Genomic DNA, 22,670 nt, shown 5'->3' with positions numbered 1-22,670 from the left:
ACAGCCTTGTGTGAATGAGCAACTTTTGCACCAATCCAGATCTGTTCCTAAACTGTAGTGGAGTCGGACTGAGCTGATGCAGGGTGCAGGCGAGGGAAGGGTAGGGGTGTGGTGCAGGGAGCAACTTGATTCAGAATGAATGGACATCCCGTATGTATGAAAACATCCTCTGACAAATAAAATGGCCCTTTATATGGTTTAGAGTTGAGTAAGATGGTGAATTGCATTGTATTTTTGCATTTCTGAATGGCAAAAGAAAAATTAAATTCTATCAACTGGGCAAATGTTTTATAGTGAAGACACAAGTGTGAACTGTGCCCGGGGATAATTTCCATAATTGTTCAGGCCCCCAATGGGTGCTCTCACATCTATTAGCATACTGGCTATCACTACAGTTTTCCTTGCTTTGATTTAGGTCTGGGCATAAAGTTATAAATATGAGATAAGTCCCCTGTTTCTGTTCAAAGATGGAATATCTTTCCTAACACAAACTGCCTCTGTAATTCCTCAAATCATTTATTTTCTTTGGCTAAGATCTGTACCTCACCATCTCTAAGGAGTGTTTAGTGGCTTTGAAATGGAGGTGCACAGAGGATTGGTGTCCTGAGCTGCTCTCATGGCAGCAGTCTTATGGAGTGGCTGTTTTGTTTCTCCAATATAACACTCACTGCTGTCTTCACTAGACTGAATGGAGTAGACCACATTGCTTTGTTTGTGGCTTGGGTGAACCAGTTTCTGTCTTAAAGAACAAAACCCCAAGTGTTTGTAGGTTTGAAATAGACCAGGATTTCATGGTGTCTGAAAATTCTCTGATGCTTTTCAAACACACCAGCTATGTAGGGAATAGTTACACCTTTTATCCGAGGATCTGTTTCTCTGTCTCTTAGATCTACTGAAGACCCGTTTTGGATATCCACAAGCAGAGAGGGCTTTTTGTATGTATTTTTCTTTCACTTTTCCCTCTGTGCTTGTAGGCACCACTTGAATCCTGTGTTGCAATGTTCAAATAACTCTGTGCTACAGTGGATGGGGTCAATCAAACAGCAGGTATTGGTCTGTGTGTAGGCTTCCTGAAGACTTCTACCTGGAGTCACTGGTCCTCTCCGTAGTTTCTGTACAATCTAAAAAGGCCAATAGGTGTGACAGGATCCGTTAGGGGCCTAAACAATCTATAGACCTAGCTAACAAACAGAAACTGTAAACAAATAGGTGTGTTCGTGTAGTAAGTTCTTCCCTTCAAATAGATGTAAGGCAGTGTTCACCAGCAATCTGAGCAGAACTAAAGAAACCATTTGGATGAGGGGCGTAACATCTTCACTCACAAAATTCAATTCTGGCAACTGGACAAAAGTTATATTTTGCCATGGATCACAGACATTTCTAAGTACATACAGCCTATGGTGTTTATACAATACCTATTGTGTGCACTCCAGTAGTTTTGACCTTGTATGGACACAGGTCCAAAGCCACTTTTTGTTCCAGCAACTTCTGATTTATAAATTAAGCGCTGCCTACAAGTCTTCACTTTTAGTTTCTATTGAAAATCATAGAGTGGTTTTCAATAATCTAAAGTCAAAACACCGCACTTCTCCGCAGGTATAACTTTGATAGGAGAGTTCAGATGGTCAGGACAGAGCAAAAGTCACTGTGGCATCTGAATGACTAAAGTGGCTTTCACAGTGACAGCAGCCACCTGTCCCAGCAGGATAGAGGCCTGGTACTGCATATCTGTGAGAGCCTGACATTAAGCATCCATCAAACGGACAGGCCATCTACACTTCAAATAAGCCTGATGCACCTTATTTACACTAGAAAGAAGCTGTCCCCGTGAGTGAGGACAAAACACTGTGAATGAACCAGCTTTGTTAAAGACAGGGGTATCTTTTTGCTAAACACTCTCTGCTACTAAAGATATCAGCTCTGCGACTATCAGAATCACAAAGATGTTTCATACATAATTGATTTACTATACACTAGGGAAGGACTGATATTAAGCTTTTAAAAATCCATTACCAAGGACCAAATTTATAATAAGTTATAGTGAAGTTTCTCTTTTGTCAAAATAATAACAAAATGTACTGTGGGATGTAAATTCATATTTTAATTCATTCATCTGTTCATCCACCTGAACAAAAACAGAAAATAAACATTGGTGCTAAATATCTGCAAAATTTTCAGTATTATAACAATATGATAAATCCAAATCACATAAGTGTAAAGTATATGCTGTATTTCCCATGTGTTTTGTTGCTAACATTTAGCTGTATTTTTTCACCATTCTTTAGCTTTTTTGACAGAATTTGTTCACTGGATATAGAATGATGTTTTATTATGTTCTTTCTATCCTAAAACTCAAAGCCTCTGCATCTCAATTTCTGTTCAATTATGAAATGGCAGGAGCCTAGATTTGAAACAATGTTCAAGCATGATTAAATTTAAGAAGAAATATATTAAGAAACGACACTGATGAACTACGAAACCATGATTCTAAAATTTCTATGTCGATAATAAGGAATAGACTTGAAACTCAATACTGATACAGATACCACAATGATGAAAAAAAAAATAAAAAAATCTTTCTTTAGACAATAGAATGTGATTTTTCTTTTCTGTGTAGTCCCTTAGTATACTTGTCTTATACTTGTTCTGACATAGCTCAAGATCATTCTAAGATTCATTTCTGCTCTGTTAATATTGATACCTGCTCAAATGAATATCAAGTTTTGCTTTTTACTATTGATTAGTATCTGTTTTTTGATACTTTTGACACGCCTAATGAAAAATGCTAATTAGGATAGGTTCTTATGTTTATTGAAGACATGAGTTATCGACAAGTAACAAGTAACAGAAAATTGAAAAGTTTAAGTTGTAATTAAGAAAAGGTAGGATTAAATAAATTACTTTTTCCCACTCCCTTTTAGACGTGTAAACTTGCAGCTCCGTAGTTTTTGCATTTTTGACTTGTGACTGCCAACTATAAGCACAAGTCATGTTAACAACATCCCAAGAGCAAATTAATTCATTCCTCTTACGGTTTTAAATTCTTCTTGTAAAACCCAGGGCCCTTCATTTACCTCATATTGTGCAGCTGTGTCTAGCTCGGCTCTTTTGGCCTCGGGCTCTCCGGTCCCTGGCCCTCTCAGAGTCTGGAGGAAGAGTGCTGCCTTCCTCTTCCTCTCCGCCTGGAGCTGCTTCTCCTTGGACTCCTTGGACGCCTGAGCCAGCTTCTCCCTGGCTGCTGCGGCCAGGCGGTCCTCCAGTTTGTGCTTGGCTGAAAGCAGGGGCACAAGTGAGCAGTACAACAGAGATGTGGTAAGAGGAGAAACAACTGTCACCATGTTTGTCCTATTTTGAATGCCTACAAGTTAGCAATTACTTCTTGATTGCTAACACACAGCATATTTAGATCACCATGTTACCTTTGAAAATGCTATATTTCACCAAAAGCAATGTATTAACATGTTTTTTTGTTAGTTTTTTAAATAGATCGTTGGCTATAAAACAAGGATGCAGCCACTAATTTGTTATGCCAAATTATTTGCTGTTAGGTTAGAAAAATGGGAACAATCATCTAAATAAAAAAAGCAATTCACACAATTCCAATCTATGGCTCCAACTTAGAATCGAAATGCTCAAAAGTCTATTAGAATAACAGTTATCATTTTGCAAGACATGGATTTTAATTTGAGTAAAATACAAATGAATCAAATACCAATGTTATTTGGAGCCAGGTTTTAAATGGAAATATACAATGGTGATGGTTTTTAAAATATAAAATATAAAAATATACTAACAAAGATGGGGGCAGAAGAAAAGAACAAGCGGGTTAATTCTATTAAAAGGTTCAAGAAAGCTTTTGGATAATGAATGGATAAATATTACTGTTTTCGTCTTTTACAATGAAGAGCATGCACACTTTGACTTTAGTGTAAATATGTAGCCTTTAAAGAGCCTCACGCCTGAGCCACTCATGTACTTATCAGAGGAAAGTACATTTACTGTGTGGCTCTTTTCTAAGCCATCAATACAGATTAGCGCTGGGCTGCCACTGATTCTCCTGCTATCTGATCAAGTTAGGCCCTCTGACTGACAGCCACTTTGCCGCACAGCAAAGCCAATTCACTGGGTTATTTATTAGGCCTTTGCAGCCTCCTCCTCCGGACGTCTGTCAGCTGAGAGGAAGAGCATTAGGCTGCGCTGCTGGACCTAAGCGGATCTGTCAGCACCTCTGATGCACAGATGTACCACATTTGTCTTCAACAGTCTGGAGAAGGAGTTCGGCACTGAAGATATTACTTAAGTATTGGCTGAATAGCTGTTCACAAAAAATAGGCAGAAACGCTGAAATCAGCCCTTTAAAAGTCCACACTATGTTCAAGGCATTTGGCTCAACTGCTGGCAGGTAAATTGGCAGGTCGATGCCAAAGAACCTGGCAGAATCTATCAGAATAATGCAGAATGTTTTATATAATTTCAGTGCCTCACAAACAGTGGATTCTGAGAAAAAGTTTAGAACAGGGTGTGACTTTTACATATTCATGTCGTCCTATAAAGCAGCACTTTGCATAAAATATTCACAGCATTATTTAAAAGCTGATTGATAGCTTGACAGACAAAGTGAATGGGTTGCTGTTAGGCCCCCAATATGCAGATACATAGCTGTCAGGAACTAGATTGCTGCTTTCTTACTAAGGGTTTAATGCAACGCAACCTGAACTGATTATTTATTCCCCGTCTCTCTGGTTTTATCACACCTCCCCCCCTCTCAGAATGTGAAAGCCTAGAGAATGTGAGCACTTTGACACATGCACAGATAAACATTCAATTGCCCCCATGCCTACATCAGGTGTGTCAGAGAAAAAGGAGGAGTGCATGTGGGATGGATATTAAACTCAGGGTAACATGAACATGCCCTACAGTAAACTCTCACTGTCAATTGCAAATTCAGGTATAAAACTTTAGAACACAAGCAAAATATAACAAAACATTTACACTGCCAGTCAAATGTTTGGACACACCTTTGTTTTCAATGTTTTCTTCATTTACTTTCAAAATACTGTATCATATATTTTTAATTGCCATTTATTACGTGTTGCGCGCAAAGGTCAAAAAACAATATAATAAAGGTTTTTTGGCTCCTAAATATCTTTATTTCACCTTTGAGGCTTATATATACACTGTAGTATTCACCCAGTGCTGTGCTGGTTTGACTTGGATATGATTTTTCTATGCATCTGTAAATAAAAGTTAAAATAATATAAAAGGCTCACTATTTGCTTATTGTATTATTTTCTAATATCTACATTTAAATATAGGATTTAAATGTTGTTTAACCTTTTGAAGCTAAGCCTGTTTTTTCCTGTGGTTGTCCTGTGTAGTCTGCTGCTTCCTTCTGTTCACTATAAGCCTAACAGAAAGCTGCTAGAGTCCTGGCTTAGTCTTGCTTTAGTCCTGATTCAGGTCTGGTAAAGGTCAGTCCTCCTATTTAGTCCTTGTTTAGTCCTAGTTCAAACCAGCTCAATAATTACTAAATATGTGGGATTTTAATATCTCTGTAGTTTTTAAATTAAACATGATTGACACGACAGGCACGCTCACAGACTGGAGCGGGGCTCTTTGACATGACACGTGACCTGATTAATATTCGACAAAATAATTAATCACGATTAGCATTTTTAGTTTTAAGCAATTTTTTTACCTTTTTTATTCATTTTTTGAGTACAATAAAACACATTAATGTGCCCAGCCCTATTTATTTTATATTCAGTTCCTCAAAGTAGCTACCCTTTGCTTTGCCGACAGAGCTGCAAACCCTTGGCCTTCTCTCAGTGAGCTTCTTAATGAAGTCTAAGGAAAGTGTTTTCAGTTAACAGCTGTGCCTTGACAGGGTCAAGAAATGCCAAAAGTGGAAACCAGGGTTTAAAGCAAAGGGTGGCTATTTAAAATGTTTTAAACTCTAAAACAAGTTTTGAGTTAAATTGAGTTTATTTATTGTTTGAAACATTCCATATGTGTCATTCATAGTTTTGATGCCTTCAGTGAGAATCATATAATCATAATGCAAATAATCATGGTTTGTATGGCTCACCAAAGTTATATTGTAAAAGCAGCTTCTCTGTCAAAATAAGATTGCTGTGTGTCATCTGCATCTAATTATAATGTGTTTTTATTGGCCACAAACCAGGAAGTAATGCTGTAGAAGTTTTACCACGCTACTTGTAGCAGCTAGCAGCGGCGGCATAACTCCACTTTGGTCTCTCGAAGTTGTGAAATGTGCTTATCAAGTCATCATTTGTTTTGTTTTTCATGCTTTTAAAGTAGAACTGAGTAACATTTTGAACTTAATAAATGTTGTCCAGGAGATGGTTAAATATGTATTTTTGGGGTGTTTTTTGTGTGCGTGTCTCTGGGCAGAAAACCAATGCTGCAAAAACAGAACTCTCCTAAAAACTCTGGCTCTTTTAATATTTGGCAATGTTATATATTTTTGTATGTGATTATACTGTCTTATTTCAATAAAGAAGAACAGGGGGGGGGGAAGGGGGTATATTATTGTATATTTACTACCTTGTTTAGCCTCCAGTTCCTCTAAACTCAACGTGGGCTTTTTTTCTTCTGGTACAGCAAGAGGAACCACTTCCCTCGGCACCAGCTCAGGTACTGCCATTACAACTTCTGAGGCCTCTTCTTCCATCTCCAACTGCCAACATATTCACAACAGTTTGAACAGTTAATCCAAAAGTCTTCATCAAAGCACCACCTGAGGTAAAATCGCTGGATTGGATTGGTGCCAGCAACATTTGAGTGAGTGCATTTCAATTAGACCTTTTCTTCATCGGAGTCATCGTCTAGCCGGACTCTGTTCTTCTCCAGTGGAAGCAAGTCATTTTCCTTGGCTTTGATGGCAAAACTGATTGGTGCAAACGAGGCTGAAAATGTATAAAAAATAAGCTATTAACAGGGTAAAAATTAAAAGCAAATGCTACAATAAAGCAGGAATTCATAACTTTGAGAGAAATAAGTAATGAATTTGGCAAGAAATTATGATTTATAAGAGGCTGTCAAAATGTGGATGTGTGCAAGTTTTTGATAAAAGTTTGAAAGTAGGCAGACAAAAACAAAATGTAAACAGATGACATATTTATATAGAACTGTAGAATAAGTATACAAAAAACACTCATCAGTAATTAAATAAGCAAAACTCTCAAGTCTATTCCACTTAAAAACTCTGAAAAGATAAGTGGCCCTATCAAAAAAATGAGAGTTTGCTCGAACATCACAAAATCTGCATATTTATTCAATTCAAAATAACCTCAAATTTGATCATTTCAAATTTTTTCAGACAGATGCCAATAATGAAAAGTGTGCGCTGCAGTTTATTATCAGGTCTGTTCCATTTGCATCTCAATGCCATCATCTCATAAAGGATCATCTTAACTCAAACTAGGAGGACACTCTTGGATATTTTTCTTTAAAATTCTGTTTTACTCAACATTTACATAAAAGTACTGAATATGAAGTTTAAAGGTCCGCTATGTTACTTCTGCCATCTGCCCATCTCCAGGCTGATCCTCCACCAGCAGTTACTGATTTGCCTATAGATAAATTAATGCCATACTATGGGACATTATTTTCAGGAGAAGGAAAATCAAGTGATGCCGTCTGGCCAAGTTACAGGTAAGTTATGTGGGGAGGCAAGCTCACTCACAGCAAAATGCATGCTTATCAAGGTATTTTGTAGGAATAAAACCCCTTGTAATTTTACATATGTCAGATGGATAGGTTTAATGCCATACTGCGAAACCCCCACCAGGAAAGTTACACAGTGCACATTTAAGTCAAAATGCCCCATCCTGAAATGTTCAAATAACTGCTGAAAAAGCTCTTAGTAAGTGGTAAATTATAGTGTTTAGTTGCACTTCAAGTTTTGGGATAGATGAGCAGCGATCCAACAAAAAAAAACTGACAAGCAAGAACTGTTAAGAAGATTTCAGGCACTTTTAAAATTTCCAAGTAGTGAATTGTGCACTGCTCTATCTTTGCATGCATATACCCTGGTCTGCTCTGTGACCCGTGGCCGCCTTGAGCAGTACTATGCCTTTCCACTTGCTTCTCAGTGTATCCATAAGAGTGCCACCAGCATTGTGACAGTAAACTCTTTTCATCTCTGTATGCAGACTGCAACTCTGACTCAACCAAAGGAACATTTCAGCCATAGATAGCAATAGACTCACATAAACATGAACTTTCTCAATGGTATGCATGCACACATAAACAAGTCTATTTACCCAAAGCCTTTGCATCTCATTTACACAGTGTCTGAACTTAAGAGGCAGTTCTACCTTTGTTCAGCTTGGAATCCTGAAGTGACTCGTCTGATTGAAGCTTATCACTGGCATCCTCAGCGTTTCTCTAGAGGGAAGGGAAAGCAGACAAACAGTAAACACAAAATGATTTGAATCAATTCACCGTTCACATCATGAAAAATATTTGACAATTGGAGATACAAAGTCTCACAGGGACTAAAGTCAGTTGCGGTTATTGTTTGTTTGTTTGTAAACGTATACAAACATGGATACACCAGGAGAACAGCATAGACGTCGCTGAAAATGACACGCTATAATAAAAAATACACAGTTAGGATAGATTATTGTTGATGGGAGATTTTGAAAGGCGTCATTAAGAGGAAATCATTTCCTGTCACTTGGAAAAAATGCTAAAGCAATCACATTTGATTGAATGCAAACCATGGCTAAAGAAACTGTCAGTTCTATGCACATCTAAGTTTTGAAGTTTTGACTTTCAAAAGTTCACAGAAAATACACCCATCATTTTAATATACATAATATACACATACACACTGATCACATAAGTCTGTGATCAATGTAACCGTGATACTGAAAGGTTTGGTACATAAAACCAGGTACACTTACACTTCAGTGTTAATTATAAGTCAAATTAAAAATACATAAAAATAAAGGTGCATGCTTCAACTTTATCCATGGTGATGTAATTACTTTGCCTGAAATGTCCCACAGTATGGAATTAAACATATCTATTTAATCTACACCAGACATGGGAAACCTACGGCCCGGGGGCCACCCACGGCCCTTTGGGCTTATTAATCCGGCCCGCCGAACGTGACCAAATTATATTAAAATAAGTAAGGGTGAACCTTGTTCAATGTTTTTCCTCCTGTGATTAACTGAAATTTTATGAATTAATTATTAATTTAATGAATGCATTTTGAAGTATTTTTTTTTACAATTAGCCTTGAATGTTCATGCTTTGCTACATGTTACAGGCCAAATCTCTAATGTAATTTTATTTATATATATATATATATATATATATATATATATATATATCCTGGCCCAGCCCCTCTGTCAAATTTTAGAACCCATTGTGGCCTTTGTGTCGAAAAGTTTGCCTACCCCTAACCTAAACAGACAGCTCAAATAGTGTTATAATAGCTCAAAAATCTCTTAAAAACATGCATTCTTACTGTGAGCAGTAAGGATACTCTCCACAGACTACAACTGTAACTTCAACTGGTAGCATCACATTTTTGTTTCCATGGAGATAAACAGGTACTACTCACTTTATTCTGAAAGTTGCCATGTGCGTATTATTGTGCTTGGAGCTGCCGATCTTGACAGCAAATAAATTCTATATAGACTACAAAGCCCTTTTAAAGCCTCCCAGAGAATCAGTGTAATGTTGACTTGTTGGTCACATGAGCATTGAACATTTTACATAAATCAACCTACTATATATCAGATTTTTGAGGCGAAACTTTTCTCAAATTCTCCATTGAAATAATTTGGATTCACTCTTAAGCATAAGTGCCACCACAAAGAAAGTGCAGTTTGGACCATTTAAAGCACATGTGTCAAACTCAAGGCCCACGGGCCAAATGTGGCCCTCCACATTCATCTTTATCTGTCTTTATCTCCATCTCTATATTCATTGTTTTTTATTTATTTATTTATTTTATTTATTTATTTATTTTTTTACTCTCAGCCATGTCAATATAGAAGCAATTGCAGTGCTGATAAACACTAGCTTGGGTGTGGGAGTGTGAAACCTTCAGGATGTATTAGAATTACGCCTCTGACGACTTTCTGTCACTTCATAGTAATTGTGCCTCTGTTTCAATAGTCATTAGAGCAGCCCAACAGACTATGACACTTAAAACAGCCAGAGAATGACATGCTGACTCCAGCCATTGTGCGGAGGTTTTCATAACACCAGAAAAAGCCAGTAATTTTCACTGTTCTGAAACGCACTATCTCTGCAGGCTAGAAGTTCACACTGGGGAAATGTTGAAAAGGCTTCAGCATGAATGTACTATAAACAATCAGTATAGCCGACAAAACCTTTAGTAAACAGTTTAGGAAAATGACAGTCAATTCACAACCAAAATAGGCCAATGCCAAACATAGCATTGTGTGTGTAATGTGTTTAATTGACTCAAAAAACTAAATCTAGGGTAATCTGACAGTAAAGAAAATGAAAACATGCATAATCCTGCTAAACCGTGCAGAACCATGTGCATGTGAGCAGCATCACCAAAGGAGGGTATGTTTGTAGTCTGGTATTATGATACTTGATTTTTTCATATATAGGCAAAGGATAGTAAGTGAAGTTCACTTTGTTAGTTTTGTTTCCATTGATACAGGACAATTTCAGGTCCAGGTACCATATAGTTTTGCCAATATTTTTCGCTCCATAGCCATCTAGGGTTGTAATCAACTACAGAAATTCTTCGTTGACTAAAGACGTCTCCTGCAGATCGATTAATCGACTAAAAAGAGGGCTTGGCAAAAACTTTAAAAAATAACATGTATCTCTATGTGTCTGACCAAAACTGCACTCGCAAGACTAATCCTGCACTAGAATTCATATAAAGACAGATTCAACTTGTAAATCATGAGTTTAATCTGCCCGTTTACATATATCAAAATACCAATTTTTTAGCTAACTCACTCATTCACTGCTTCTTTCTGCTGTTGTCTCATAAATCCTTATAATTTAAACTAAATAATTAGTCGACTAATACAAATTTTGGTTGACTAAGACTCCATTGTTTGATTAATTGACTAAATAACTAAAGGCTACAGCTAAATTTGTCATATTTATCCTTTTCATTAAACATGAAACTTAAAATAATAAGACTGTGTGACGATGGAAATGTCTGCGTTGCATTAGCCACAGCACCCAGCTCAAAGCAGGTTTTTGTGACAGAAAATGGAAGCTGTTGCTGCTACTGCTGGTGGTGGGTGCAGCCAGAGCGGGATTCTAATGGGCCACACTTCCCCACACACTGACAACCTAATGGATTTGATTCGTCGGATGACAAATTGCTCTTTGTGGAACTTTTCCAATCACTCCATACTCTTTCTCGCTCCTGGCGACAAAGCAGGCTCAACAAATTGTAAATAAATGTATGCATATGTTTATGGAAGGCTTGTGCCCACGAAGCTGAGTGTTTATACACATTTTAGTGCAACTCGTGGAGCGGCTCCACTGTGCAATAGATTCTTTTTTGTTTACCTCAACACTGGTTTACTCCTTGTTTACATTTGAAAACAGAGTGCAACTTTTACTGTATTTATTTTTCTATCTGACAGAGAAAATAGTTTGCTGTATAACAGAATTGGAGCAAAAATAGAATTAGAACCTATTTTGCTCAGAGAAAATTATCAGATGAGTCAAATAACATAAGTATCCCTTTATTACATTATGGCATTTTTCTATGATACCGTTTTAATTAAAATCTGAAAAAAAGTGTACAATGTTACTTAATAGCAGAAATGGCCAAGATGAAAACTATCCAGAAAAAAATCCTCGGCCTTTTCTTTTAAGACCATCAGACAGTGGAATCAGCTTCCAGACAGTCTGTAATTGTTTGTAGATCTTAATCATTTCAAATTTGAAAAAGCACATCTTAGATAATCCACTATGTCAACATTAGTCAAGTTAAAATATACTTGAAATATTCACTGTAAAAACTTGCACATTATTTATAATATTTGTATGGACTTGTAACAGGAAAGGAAACATAATGTATTAGAAATTATGACATTTTATTGTATTTTACTCATCTTAATGATGAGCCAACTTAGGCTTATAATATTGCAATCACATTTTTTCTATCATGTTTCAATATTTCTACAAACTAGTACTACACAGCACGCAACATACATGCAATTAAAAGAAGCATCGTTGTGCTAGCTCTATTCTCACCAAAAAGTGCCATGTTAAATGCAAGTTGAAATAAGTTGGCAAAAAGAAATACTATAATTTGAGTCAAACATATGAGACCTTTCTTAATAAAATGCACTTTTCAGCACAAGAAAGCTACAAGGCAATTAGAATTGACTTGGTTGCAGATGTTATGTACAGTGAACATTTTTAGTCTGTATCTAAAGTTCAAAGTACCTCTGGTGGGTCCTTCCCTTCTTTCTGCATGAAGTATTTCTTCTTGAACTCGTAATAGGTGTTGTACTGATGCCAAGGCAGTAGAAAGTCAAACCTATAGCGAACAGAAGCAAGAGCAGTGTGTAAAAGATGAGATGTGGAAGCTCATAAGGGACATGTCAGAATATGATTGAGGAGCTTGTATGTGGAGGCAAAGACTATGGGGAGAGATCCTTAAACTGGGATTAGATTTGGGAAACAAATTGCACTCACCGCGGATCATTTTTGGCTCGGACGCTCGATTCAAACTTCAGTCCGTTTCTGGCGACATATTCGGCCAGTTTGTCTATGACAGGCTGGGTGTCCGGGGGAGGGGGCATGATGGCAGGCATTGCTGGACTGGACAATGGAACTTCAAGCTTTGAACTAGAAATGTTAGAGGTGGGGAACAAGAAAAAAACATGTCTGTGAATACTAGCAGTGATTTTAGCAAGTACTAAAATGTCCATTTGTTTGCTGTTACATTTTGTGGTGACATATTTATGTTCAATAAAATAGCAGTTACTCTTGAATCATAGTAGGGCTGTACAATGTGAAATGAAATATGGGGATAATTGTAATATTATTTTGGGGATGTTTGAAGACATTATGTTGAAAAGAGGTGTAAAAATATAAAATACTTATTCAATACTACAAGTGTCAAAATAACCTAGCAAAGAGTTTATGTAGGGCTGTGCCAAAAATCGAAAGATCGCAATATAAACTTTGGTTTATCTCGTTGATAAGGTATGTGCATTTTAAATCGACAAGTCTACAGCAAATCCTGTGGCAGTAAGAGTGTATGGTGCTGAAGAGGAGTCACCACTCATTAGGTGAAAGCGCTGAATCAGGGCCACGGTGTGTCTCTTCATGTCTCCTCACATGTCTTATTTTACTTAAGTTTTTACTTAAATCTGCACAATCTGACAAAAAATCCAATGCCTCCTTCCCTCCCGACTCTTTGTGTGCAGTTACCCTCGCTTGCCCTCCCTCTCTCTGATCCCGACACAGCTCCTCACCTTTTCTCCTTTCTTTCTCTTGTGCTTCTCATTATAATCCCTGTTATGGAAAGTAAACTTCAAGTTTCTCTCATAAATGGTGAAAAGAAAATGCTAATTTAGCTCATGGACATCGTACATGTTTCTGCCCGTAGTGTGCGTGCATTCTTTTCTGCCAATAGCGGTAAAAAAAAAAAAAACATAAGTGCCTCGAAATCTAAATCTGAGATAGATCAATATTGAGAAAAAATTGTGATTCTTTGTTTCCTATATTTCCCAGTACTAACTATACGTGATCAAATTAAAATCATGACCCAGAGATTATTTTGTATTTCAAGGTGCACTATGTAATGTTTCTGATAGAAGCTCCACCACCTGTTTGTCTTCATGGAAAGGTTATTGGTTTGCCAGCAATGTTTTACACGTTTTCTATTCAAAATACCTTGCCTCTGCACATATCTAACCTCTAACTTGGTTAGGTGGTTTAATGCCATAATGTGGGACCGACATATTTAATAGGATCTACATGGTGATAAGCAGGCAGCAGGTCTTCCAGTTACATATTGAACAACATATTTTCACTTTTGATATAGTAAATCTCTGATGTTGCAAATAATTAATGATAATTTTGCAAAATATTGTGTTGCCTTAAATTGTACAACATTTGATCTTTTGTTTCCTTACCTAGGTTCTGATAGAGCTGCTGGTGGAGGAACAGTGGCTGAGATCTGGACTGGGCTCACTCCTGGGGGTGCCAAGGTCTGGGAAGGGGTCGGTGTGTTCATATGAGGCAGAGCTGGTGTAGAGGTGGTAGGAGGGGCCACAGCAGCAGCTGGCACGCTGCTGTAGTACGCGGTGGCATCTATACCAGGTGGAGGTGGGGCTAAACAGAATGTGCCATCCGGAAGCATGTAGTAGCCATAGTACACAGCTACAAGAGTGAAAAGGACATTTATATAGATCTATGCATATTTTAAACTACCAGTTTTTTTCCCATGTATTTGGGCAAAATTTGTTTTGTTGCCCCAGTACAGATATATCGTATAAGGAGCTCTTGAGGTCAAAATAAATCAACTGCTCTGAACACATGAAGTAGGCAATGAATAACTTTGGACCACTGCAAACCATTTAAAATGAATTAGGTCCTTTTTTCCCTTTAAGACTGTAAAAATCAGGTACAACACCTTTAAACATCCAAGAATCAGTGAGTAATGGCACTGATCTTTGCTCTCCAATTTAAACTTCAAGCACAAATCTTATGTTAACTTTTGCCTCAGCAATTATGACTGAAGGGCAATGATATAAACGAACATAACATGACCTTTAGCATTTCCTCGTTCATTTCAATCATTGCCGTCATAGATAAAAAAAAAAAAAAAAAGAAAGATGGTGGTCTAATGAATAGCCTGTATCACAGAGGAGGCACTGAGATATTAAAACATTAGTCACTTCCCTGGGTGACATTAATGACGTATGTAATTTTCTCTGCTCACTTACAAAGCTGACACATGCCACAGTAAAGATAAAGACAGTAAGTGCATGTCTACAGACAAAATGACCCAGGATAGCCAATTAGATGGTCAAATGTTGATATTTTTTTAAATATACATTACCATACCGTTATCAAAATAATAGGCAATGTGTGGAAGTGTAAATAATAATGATAGAGCTTGTGGGTTATACTGACTGATAAAAATGTCAGTTAGGTTTGAGTAGGATGGTTTGCAATTGCATGTATTCAGAATGTGTTTGGTAGTTCAGTTTTCTGCTATGGAGTAACAATGAGGGCAAAAGACAACACTCACAACAGATGAATAAATTACTGTAATAGACAAGTTAACCCAAGGGTTACTAACTGAAATGAGCTCTTTCTGTGATAAATAGATTGCATTATATTATGACTAACATGAGTGGGAGGAGAATCTAGCATGCATAATTGGAATACATTATTTTCATTGTGTTTTGAAGTATATCTGAGGAAAAAAAAAGTTGGTATATTGTGATAATATAATATAAGTTTAACATTTAAGATAATAAGATACCCACGGTCTGCACTATACTGTGTTGGTGCGGCAGGTGGCGCTGTCTCTACCACTTCCTCAGGTTTAGGTTCTTCTGCTGCAGTCCCATTTCTTTCCTGTCTTGCCTTTCGTACAAGGGCAGCAAGTGGGTGGTCTGGGTCCATCACTTGCAAAGGCTACAAAGCAAAAGACAATACACAATATATATTTAGTTTGTTAGATTTAAGTTGGAATAATCGCAATAACTATGGCCCACAAAACTGCATTACCAAACTGTGTTTAAGTTTAATTGACATAACGTATTAGTCTTCATTTATTTTTTAAAACGTATCTTAATCCCATTTGAAGTTCTTTGTGCAATCCAGCATATGGCTTAATATAATCTTCTTGCTCTACGAACAATAGCACAGCTAAAGTAAAGCTGGTCTGATTAACCTCCACAAAACAGTAATACAATATATGAGCAATTACTTGATGGTAATTATATTTACCTTACAGATGTATGGCTCAGCAGTAAGGGAATCTCTTTTACCAACAGCTGCCCATCCATCCCACTAAAGTACTTTTCTTACTTCACTCCAAATGCAATTACTTTTAAATGAACCATAATAAAAGAAGCCATAACCATTTACCGCCTGACCTTAGGAATGAAGCTATGGAAACGCTTTACCTTCATGAGCTCCTCCAGACGAGAAGGCTCTCTCTTGGGGGCAAACAGGCTGGGATGTAGATATCCACCATCACCATCATCATCAGAGTCGTCTGACTCGGAATCTGCGCAAACACCATTCCAAACATTAGCAAGACATTTTACTTTAAAGTGCATATGGCTTGTTTTAATGTTTTTCTAATTTTTACTTGGTGGAATAGTTCCTGTAGCAGATATTTATCATTGTTTTACATCAGTGAAATGGCAGTTTGTAAAAAAAGTTGATGAGAAAAGTGCAAAAATACAGGAAGTAGCTATGAGTTCTAAAATGAAATCCATCTACCCATTTCATAAACACTGAAAATTCCATCAAAAATGCAGGAATAATTTACATGCAATCAAGCTCAATTTTGGCTCTTGTTAACATTATAGTTGTACTTATAGAATGACTTCTGCATATGTCATCTGTTGCCCATGTTCAACCATGAAGTAAAATGATAAACTTCACCAAAATTAAGAAACTAGAAAAAAAAACTAGTCACTTTTTGTGTAATTTTAAATATATTTATGCTATCTATGTTCTAGTGAAATTAGCCGCTTAGCTTATACCAAGAAACTTTTTTTTAGTACTTACCCTCTTGTTCAGGCTTGTTGGCAGAGGGAAGGTTGTAGCGACCTTCCTTCATGGCCCGCAGGATGTGCTTGTAATAGGGGTTGAGATAATGGTCAAAACGGAGGAAGTCAAACTGGGAGTTATTGGCCTGCTTGGCTTTTAGCACGATCTCAAACTGTGCTCCCTGCTGGCACACAAAGTTCGCCGTCCTCTCGATGATGGCATGGGTCTTGATGGTTGCAGGCTTGTGGGGAAAAAAAACATGAATAAGTTAAAAAGAACAAAGGCTAAGCTGGTGGAAAATGTCACTCTTTAACTAGAATTTTGGGGATCAGTTAAACGATACAGCTTTTCTGATGGAGGGTCCGCCACCTGCTTGTTTACATGGAGGTGTCATGGCTTCGCCCAGGATGTTATATAGCATGGCATTAAAGTTGTGTCTTCATGAAGACAAGCAACTACATAATGCCACCCGGCCAAATTACAGGTCAGATCAAGCCTGCTCACAATAAAAACACTTTTACTGAACAAATACAACATATAGATGTTTAATTCCATACTGTGGAAAAAGAAACAAAGTTCACATTTTAGATTTTTTCATATGTGTTATTTAAGAAAAAAAACAAATAAAATAAACCCATTTTATCAAAGAGGTTAGTACAGAGAAAAATGGCTGAAGCTGATTTTACTAATATTCTCCAATCAAAAAATTTGGGTAAATAAAGGTAGCTTTTAGTGTTACCACTTACCATAACAAATAAATAAAAAAAATACCCTACAACTTCCTTGCTTAACAGATTTTAGTACATGTCGTACATTGTATATGTGCATAGTACATGTACTATGCTGCCATACTGTTCCTTGTTCCATAAGACACACATTATATTGGTCCCCATGCATCAAAAAATACACCTTTTCAAAACGGTGATATTATAAATGGCTTATTATCCATTCATTATTGTTCGTCTTACACGCATTCAGTTATTAATCATTGTCATTATCTGAAGAGCAGGGACAAGGGCAGTAATATCTCTGAAAAGGCTCATATCTCATCAAGCTTATAGTCAAAATAAATGATACCTTTCCAGAAATACCCAGAAAAAGTGCTCATGGCTTAAAAGGCATAATCGTGTTTCAAGACTCCAAGGACTTGTGAATGATATTGTATGGCGCAGTTACTTCATTATGTAAAATACACAATTGAACAGATGCTGTTGCATTGTCCTCTAGTAGAAATAGCACACTCTGAACAGCTGTAACCCACATTGCCGTGGTTATTTACTGTAAAGTGGAATGAATTCACATGATAGCCCTAACCAGAGACCCTTATTTTTAAGCATCTGATTTTCTGCTAACTAAGAACTATCCTAACCCAACAGCTCATTGGAAAAAACCCAAATATATTCAAAAGAGAATTGCTGTACACCATCGCTAAAATATGTCATATGTCAATGGAAGAGATTTTAGCAAAGTAGTGTCACAATATAAATGTGGCTAAAAGTTCATATGAGTCAATTTTGTGTAATGTAGGACCTTTAATATTAATATGTAAGTCTCTAGTTTTCTTTTTTTGTAGATTTTCCTATTCCGTGAAGTATCACTCAACTGATATTTAGTAATCCATCTTGTTCTGCCAATAAAACTAGAAGAAAACTCCAATAATAACACAAATACAATAAGAGGCCTTAACTAAATCATTACATCTTCAGCTGGTTCTCACAAGGTTATGTGATAGTATAGTGGACCCCATCAGCTCTAGCCCCAGAGTCTGGACTTAAACCAGTTACAAAATACATTTGAGGAAATTGAGCTCAGTATGTAATGGCATCAGTAGTTGTTCCCATTCATCTTGTTGAAGAAAACAGACATTCAGGAGACTAACGCAATTTCCAGGAAGCTGCAGTAAATGGGAGTCGAATGAGCTTAGCAATACATGCTCACCAGTTCTACATCAGGAGGGATGTCCAGTCCTGGGGGTGCAACAAAGGGCTCTTCACTCTCCTCTGGCTCTGCTTCTTCTGTGAAAATCAACACATTTTATAGACAACGTGAACAGTGTAAATTAAAAATGGTGCAATGTTCAATTCCTGTAGGTCAACGACATATTTATTTGAACTTTACATGTTGACACTATTGCTTTTAAGAAATTATTAGAAACTCTTAATCAAGCCATTTAGCCATTATATGCTAAATTTTCTATTCTGGACAAGCGTTCCTAGTCTCAACCTTTCAGACGCTGCCATTGCATTGAACCTTATATGGTCATCATTGCATGGGTTTAAAGATGCACAGCTTTAACTTAATATATCTGTGAAATAAAGCATATTAAGTTAAATAGTTTTATTTGATTTATTTTGGGTCTGAAAATGTCTTGAAGTGATGATGTTAATATTAGTTTGTTGTAAAATGGGTTAACTAAGCTGTGCTAAGGTGTTTTAATTTGACAGGGAACAGAAAATAAATTAGGCTGTAATTAACCTTCTGGCTTTTTCTGTAATTAATTCAGCAAGATGCCAAAAAGCACTTTTAATTGTTTATCTTTGTACATGCAAGTGAGATCCATCATCATAATTAGTATGAATTAGTACGCGTTTTATAAATATAAATAAGGTCCATTTTCTGCAGACTGACCTACCAAATAAAATTCACAATAAGACCTGTTAAACCATGCATTTGCACACAGTTTGATATAACAGTGAATCAATAGACTATATTGAACGTGCTGTGCTTGGGTACATACTGCCATGCTAGAGCCACAGGTCAGGCTGTTAAGTGCACAGATCCCTAGTAATTACTAACAGAAAACAACTACAACAGTCCTGACAATATATGAAGGGGTTTAGATACACACCAGCTGCCCTGTTGGCATCCTCCTCTTCTGTGGGCTGGGACGGGTCATAGTAGTCAGCGCTATATTTGAAGGCCACTGAATTGTAGGTTCCTTCATCCGCCAAGGCTTCGCTCAGACGTTTGTACTCCTCCTCTGAAAAATAAATAAGATTATGAAATTACTCAAGAATACCTTCATAGAGGAAAAAAACTGAAGCCTCTCAACCCTCTATCAAGCACTGTTTTAAATCATCAGTATAATGCAACATTTCAAAAAAAAAAAAAAAAAAAGTGTTTTGCAGAAATTTGTTAAGGGCCACAGTAAACTTGGCCATGGGATGCCTTCTTAGATTTGTAACACCCATGTGTATCCTGTAGGTCTAAATCTATCCTAAATACCAACATGTACTTATTAGAGGGTACATGGGTCATTACACGACTCACTTGAAAAATGCAAGATGACAAGATACAATACTGCAGTACGATACTTCTTACGTCTGTTTCTTTGTCAACATTGTTTTATTTCTACATATTTAATTGCCCCTGCCCTTTAGTCTATAACTGTCTTACAGATTTTTGATTACATTTAACATAACTAATAAAAAACCCTTAAATTCCCACAAACATCACAAACGAAGCTTTATAGAAAATGTTAATAAGAATTAGAAAATAGATGGACTATTTTTTTTTTTTTTTTGAATTTTTTTATGTGAATGCAATTTTGATAACATACCTTGTCTAGCCTCCTCCTCTAGCAAGTCCGCGTGAAGGGCCAGGTACCGCTCCTCATCGCACAACGCCTCGATCCTGGCCTCTTCCTCGGACAGCTGGTAAGACGTGTTCCATGACCCGCTGTCATACTCAGAGAGGTCATGTAAGTGACCACGCCCATCGTATCTGTTGAATGAAAACAAGCATTAGAGGATAGAAGTGACCATTACAACAAGTATTGGCCTATTTTACTCCTAATGTTACAACATTTATTTGAGTTTAAAACTAAAGTGTTTGCTTTAAAACCTCAATCTAAAATAAATTAAAAGCTCTTTGCCTGAACAGTATGTACTGTAAACATGTTATCAAGGTTTTGTAGAAAATATACAAACCAAAGGCCTTACTTTGAAGAAAAATAAATCATCACGCCTCTTACCTTATAGGGTTCAATCCCCCTGTAACACTCATCAACACTTCTACATCTGTAAATAAAGTTACATTCACACAAACCCGAGTACATAAATACCTATCCGTAAGAACCCAAATGGTCGACATTTTCCTGCGCTCGCTCCTCTATGGCATCTCTCTGTGGCAGTTTCTTCATGGAGACAGAGAAATGGGCTGCAGTAGTTGGCATTCAGGGTTGGGTGGACCCCTTTGCCTACCTTGCTGGGGAGAGACTGGTTTATGTGATAGAGACACACATACATATGCTATACAAATAAATCACAAGCGGAGCCACAACAATTTATTTTTAAGATCCAATTTGGATTCACGTCAGTGACTTTATTAATTAATTCAGATATAACTTCAGCTACCATAGTTTTTTGCCTCTCTGGCCTCAGATTTTGTTCAAAGAAACTTTTTAACTGAAACAAAGTTCTTTGTATTCAGATGCACCGGAGATATGCCCCGAGAATTTTTGACAACATACAAATATGCAAATCATAGAAAGCTAAACCTCGAATTAGTAGACTAATGTAATGACTTTAGACACTTCGAGGACATCGGAAACATTGTAAAAGATGTAAATAGGTTTCCATATTCTTGCTTGACTAGTAAACCTGGGCAGCTAGAGGCCTTGGAATATTTGCATATTTGCATGTTATTCTGAAAGGTCTGGATTTTAGTGTGACATCAAAAGACAGTTTATCATGACAGAAATGCAAAATCAAATCTGGTGCGCGCATTTCCAAGCTTCTGCAAGAAAAAAAATTCAAGGTGTCCCTTGAAATGGCTAGCGTAGAGAAAGGAGGTTAGCATAACGTTTCGGTCTAAGTTTGTTCAACCGACCTATCAATCATGATGTTCTTGTCCCCCATCCATGGGATAAGATGTTTTCCTTGATCGTGGTAAAGAGCCTTTTCGTCATCTCGGAACAGTTTGCAGGCATAGCCGAAAACCAAGAGGTCGGCGTATTTGTCGCTGTCGCTAACATCCTTCTTCACAGGCTTGTCACTCTTCCCTGCTCCCCGCCGATACATATCCGAAATTGTTGTACAAATCAAAGCACCCCTTTAAAAGTACGACTATTTAAAAATTATAATCTTCGAGTAGGTCGCAGTAATTCCAGAAAATAAGCAAATACTTTGCGAGCTCTCCAAAACAAACGCTACATGTCATCCGTGGCCATGTTGGAAACACAGGAAATACAGCTGGAGTTTTAACCAGCACTTTCGACGAAACGGCATTCCTTAAAGGCGGTATGCGATATTATTTTCTTGAAATTAGTCCATTTGATGTGAAATTAATATTTATTCAACATTTTATGATGACAGAAAACGTATATACCTTACTACATGTTTTCATATTTATTTAGTTAAATTGGCGAATCTGCACATGCCATGTTTTGTTCTTGCTGGGTTTTTGTTTTTTTTGTTTGTTTGGTTTTTTGGGGGGAGCATGGGCGCATGGTTGTGAAAAATGCAAAGGGAGGAACTGAGGGAACCATAAAGCCTACTTTCTCGGACTGTCTATGGATGGAACATGTAAGTATACTAAATCCATGGTAAGCATCTTGCAATTTTGTTGTCTTGACTAAGCTAAACAAAAGAGCAGACAAAAGCCTTTAGGACAATATTTCCATCTTATCATCTTGAGGTGAAGACGAGTCTTGTGTGCAAATCACATACTCTATGGTACGAATAGAATGTAGTAGTTATAAGCTGGAGTCCCTAAACCCACAAACTGCAATTAACACTTTTCAATTGGATAAGCCTGTATAAATAACATACTGGAAGATCACCATAGTGATGTAACTTTCTGTCTTGCTATTTGAACTCATCTTTACCATAGACTGTATATGTAAATCAACATAGCTAACCCACTATCCACCGTATTCCCAATAGCAAGTGAGCATCCATCAACTCTAGCTCCAATTCATTTTG

General features: G+C 37.1%; 1 protein-coding gene across 1 annotated transcript in view; it reads right to left on the bottom strand.

Annotated features, from left to right (window-relative positions):
- sfswap (splicing factor SWAP) overlaps positions 1 to 21,924 on the bottom strand; it is a 43,202-nt gene extending 21,278 nt beyond the window's left edge. The window contains exons 1-14 of the mRNA XM_033975974.2: positions 21,577 to 21,924; positions 20,306 to 20,469; positions 19,595 to 19,726; positions 18,685 to 18,761; positions 16,765 to 16,987; positions 16,152 to 16,255; positions 15,507 to 15,657; positions 14,145 to 14,391; positions 12,697 to 12,849; positions 12,445 to 12,538; positions 8,343 to 8,412; positions 6,826 to 6,929; positions 6,568 to 6,700; positions 3,075 to 3,271 (exon numbers count right to left, since the gene is read on the bottom strand). Of these exons, the coding sequence (XP_033831865.1) occupies positions 3,075 to 3,271; positions 6,568 to 6,700; positions 6,826 to 6,929; positions 8,343 to 8,412; positions 12,445 to 12,538; positions 12,697 to 12,849; positions 14,145 to 14,391; positions 15,507 to 15,657; positions 16,152 to 16,255; positions 16,765 to 16,987; positions 18,685 to 18,761; positions 19,595 to 19,726; positions 20,306 to 20,469; positions 21,577 to 21,767 (2,040 nt within the window). The 5' untranslated portion in view covers positions 21,768 to 21,924. The remainder of the gene's footprint in view (positions 1 to 3,074; positions 3,272 to 6,567; positions 6,701 to 6,825; positions 6,930 to 8,342; positions 8,413 to 12,444; positions 12,539 to 12,696; positions 12,850 to 14,144; positions 14,392 to 15,506; positions 15,658 to 16,151; positions 16,256 to 16,764; positions 16,988 to 18,684; positions 18,762 to 19,594; positions 19,727 to 20,305; positions 20,470 to 21,576) is intronic.
- Between the last annotated feature and the right edge of the window lie 746 nt (positions 21,925 to 22,670).

This window comes from Periophthalmus magnuspinnatus, chromosome 12, assembly GCF_009829125.3.
Source record: "Periophthalmus magnuspinnatus isolate fPerMag1 chromosome 12, fPerMag1.2.pri, whole genome shotgun sequence".
NCBI classification, from domain to species: domain Eukaryota; kingdom Metazoa; phylum Chordata; class Actinopteri; order Gobiiformes; family Gobiidae; genus Periophthalmus; species Periophthalmus magnuspinnatus.
Note: the sequence above shows the minus strand (reverse complement) of the source record. Positions and strands in the feature narration are given on the sequence as shown.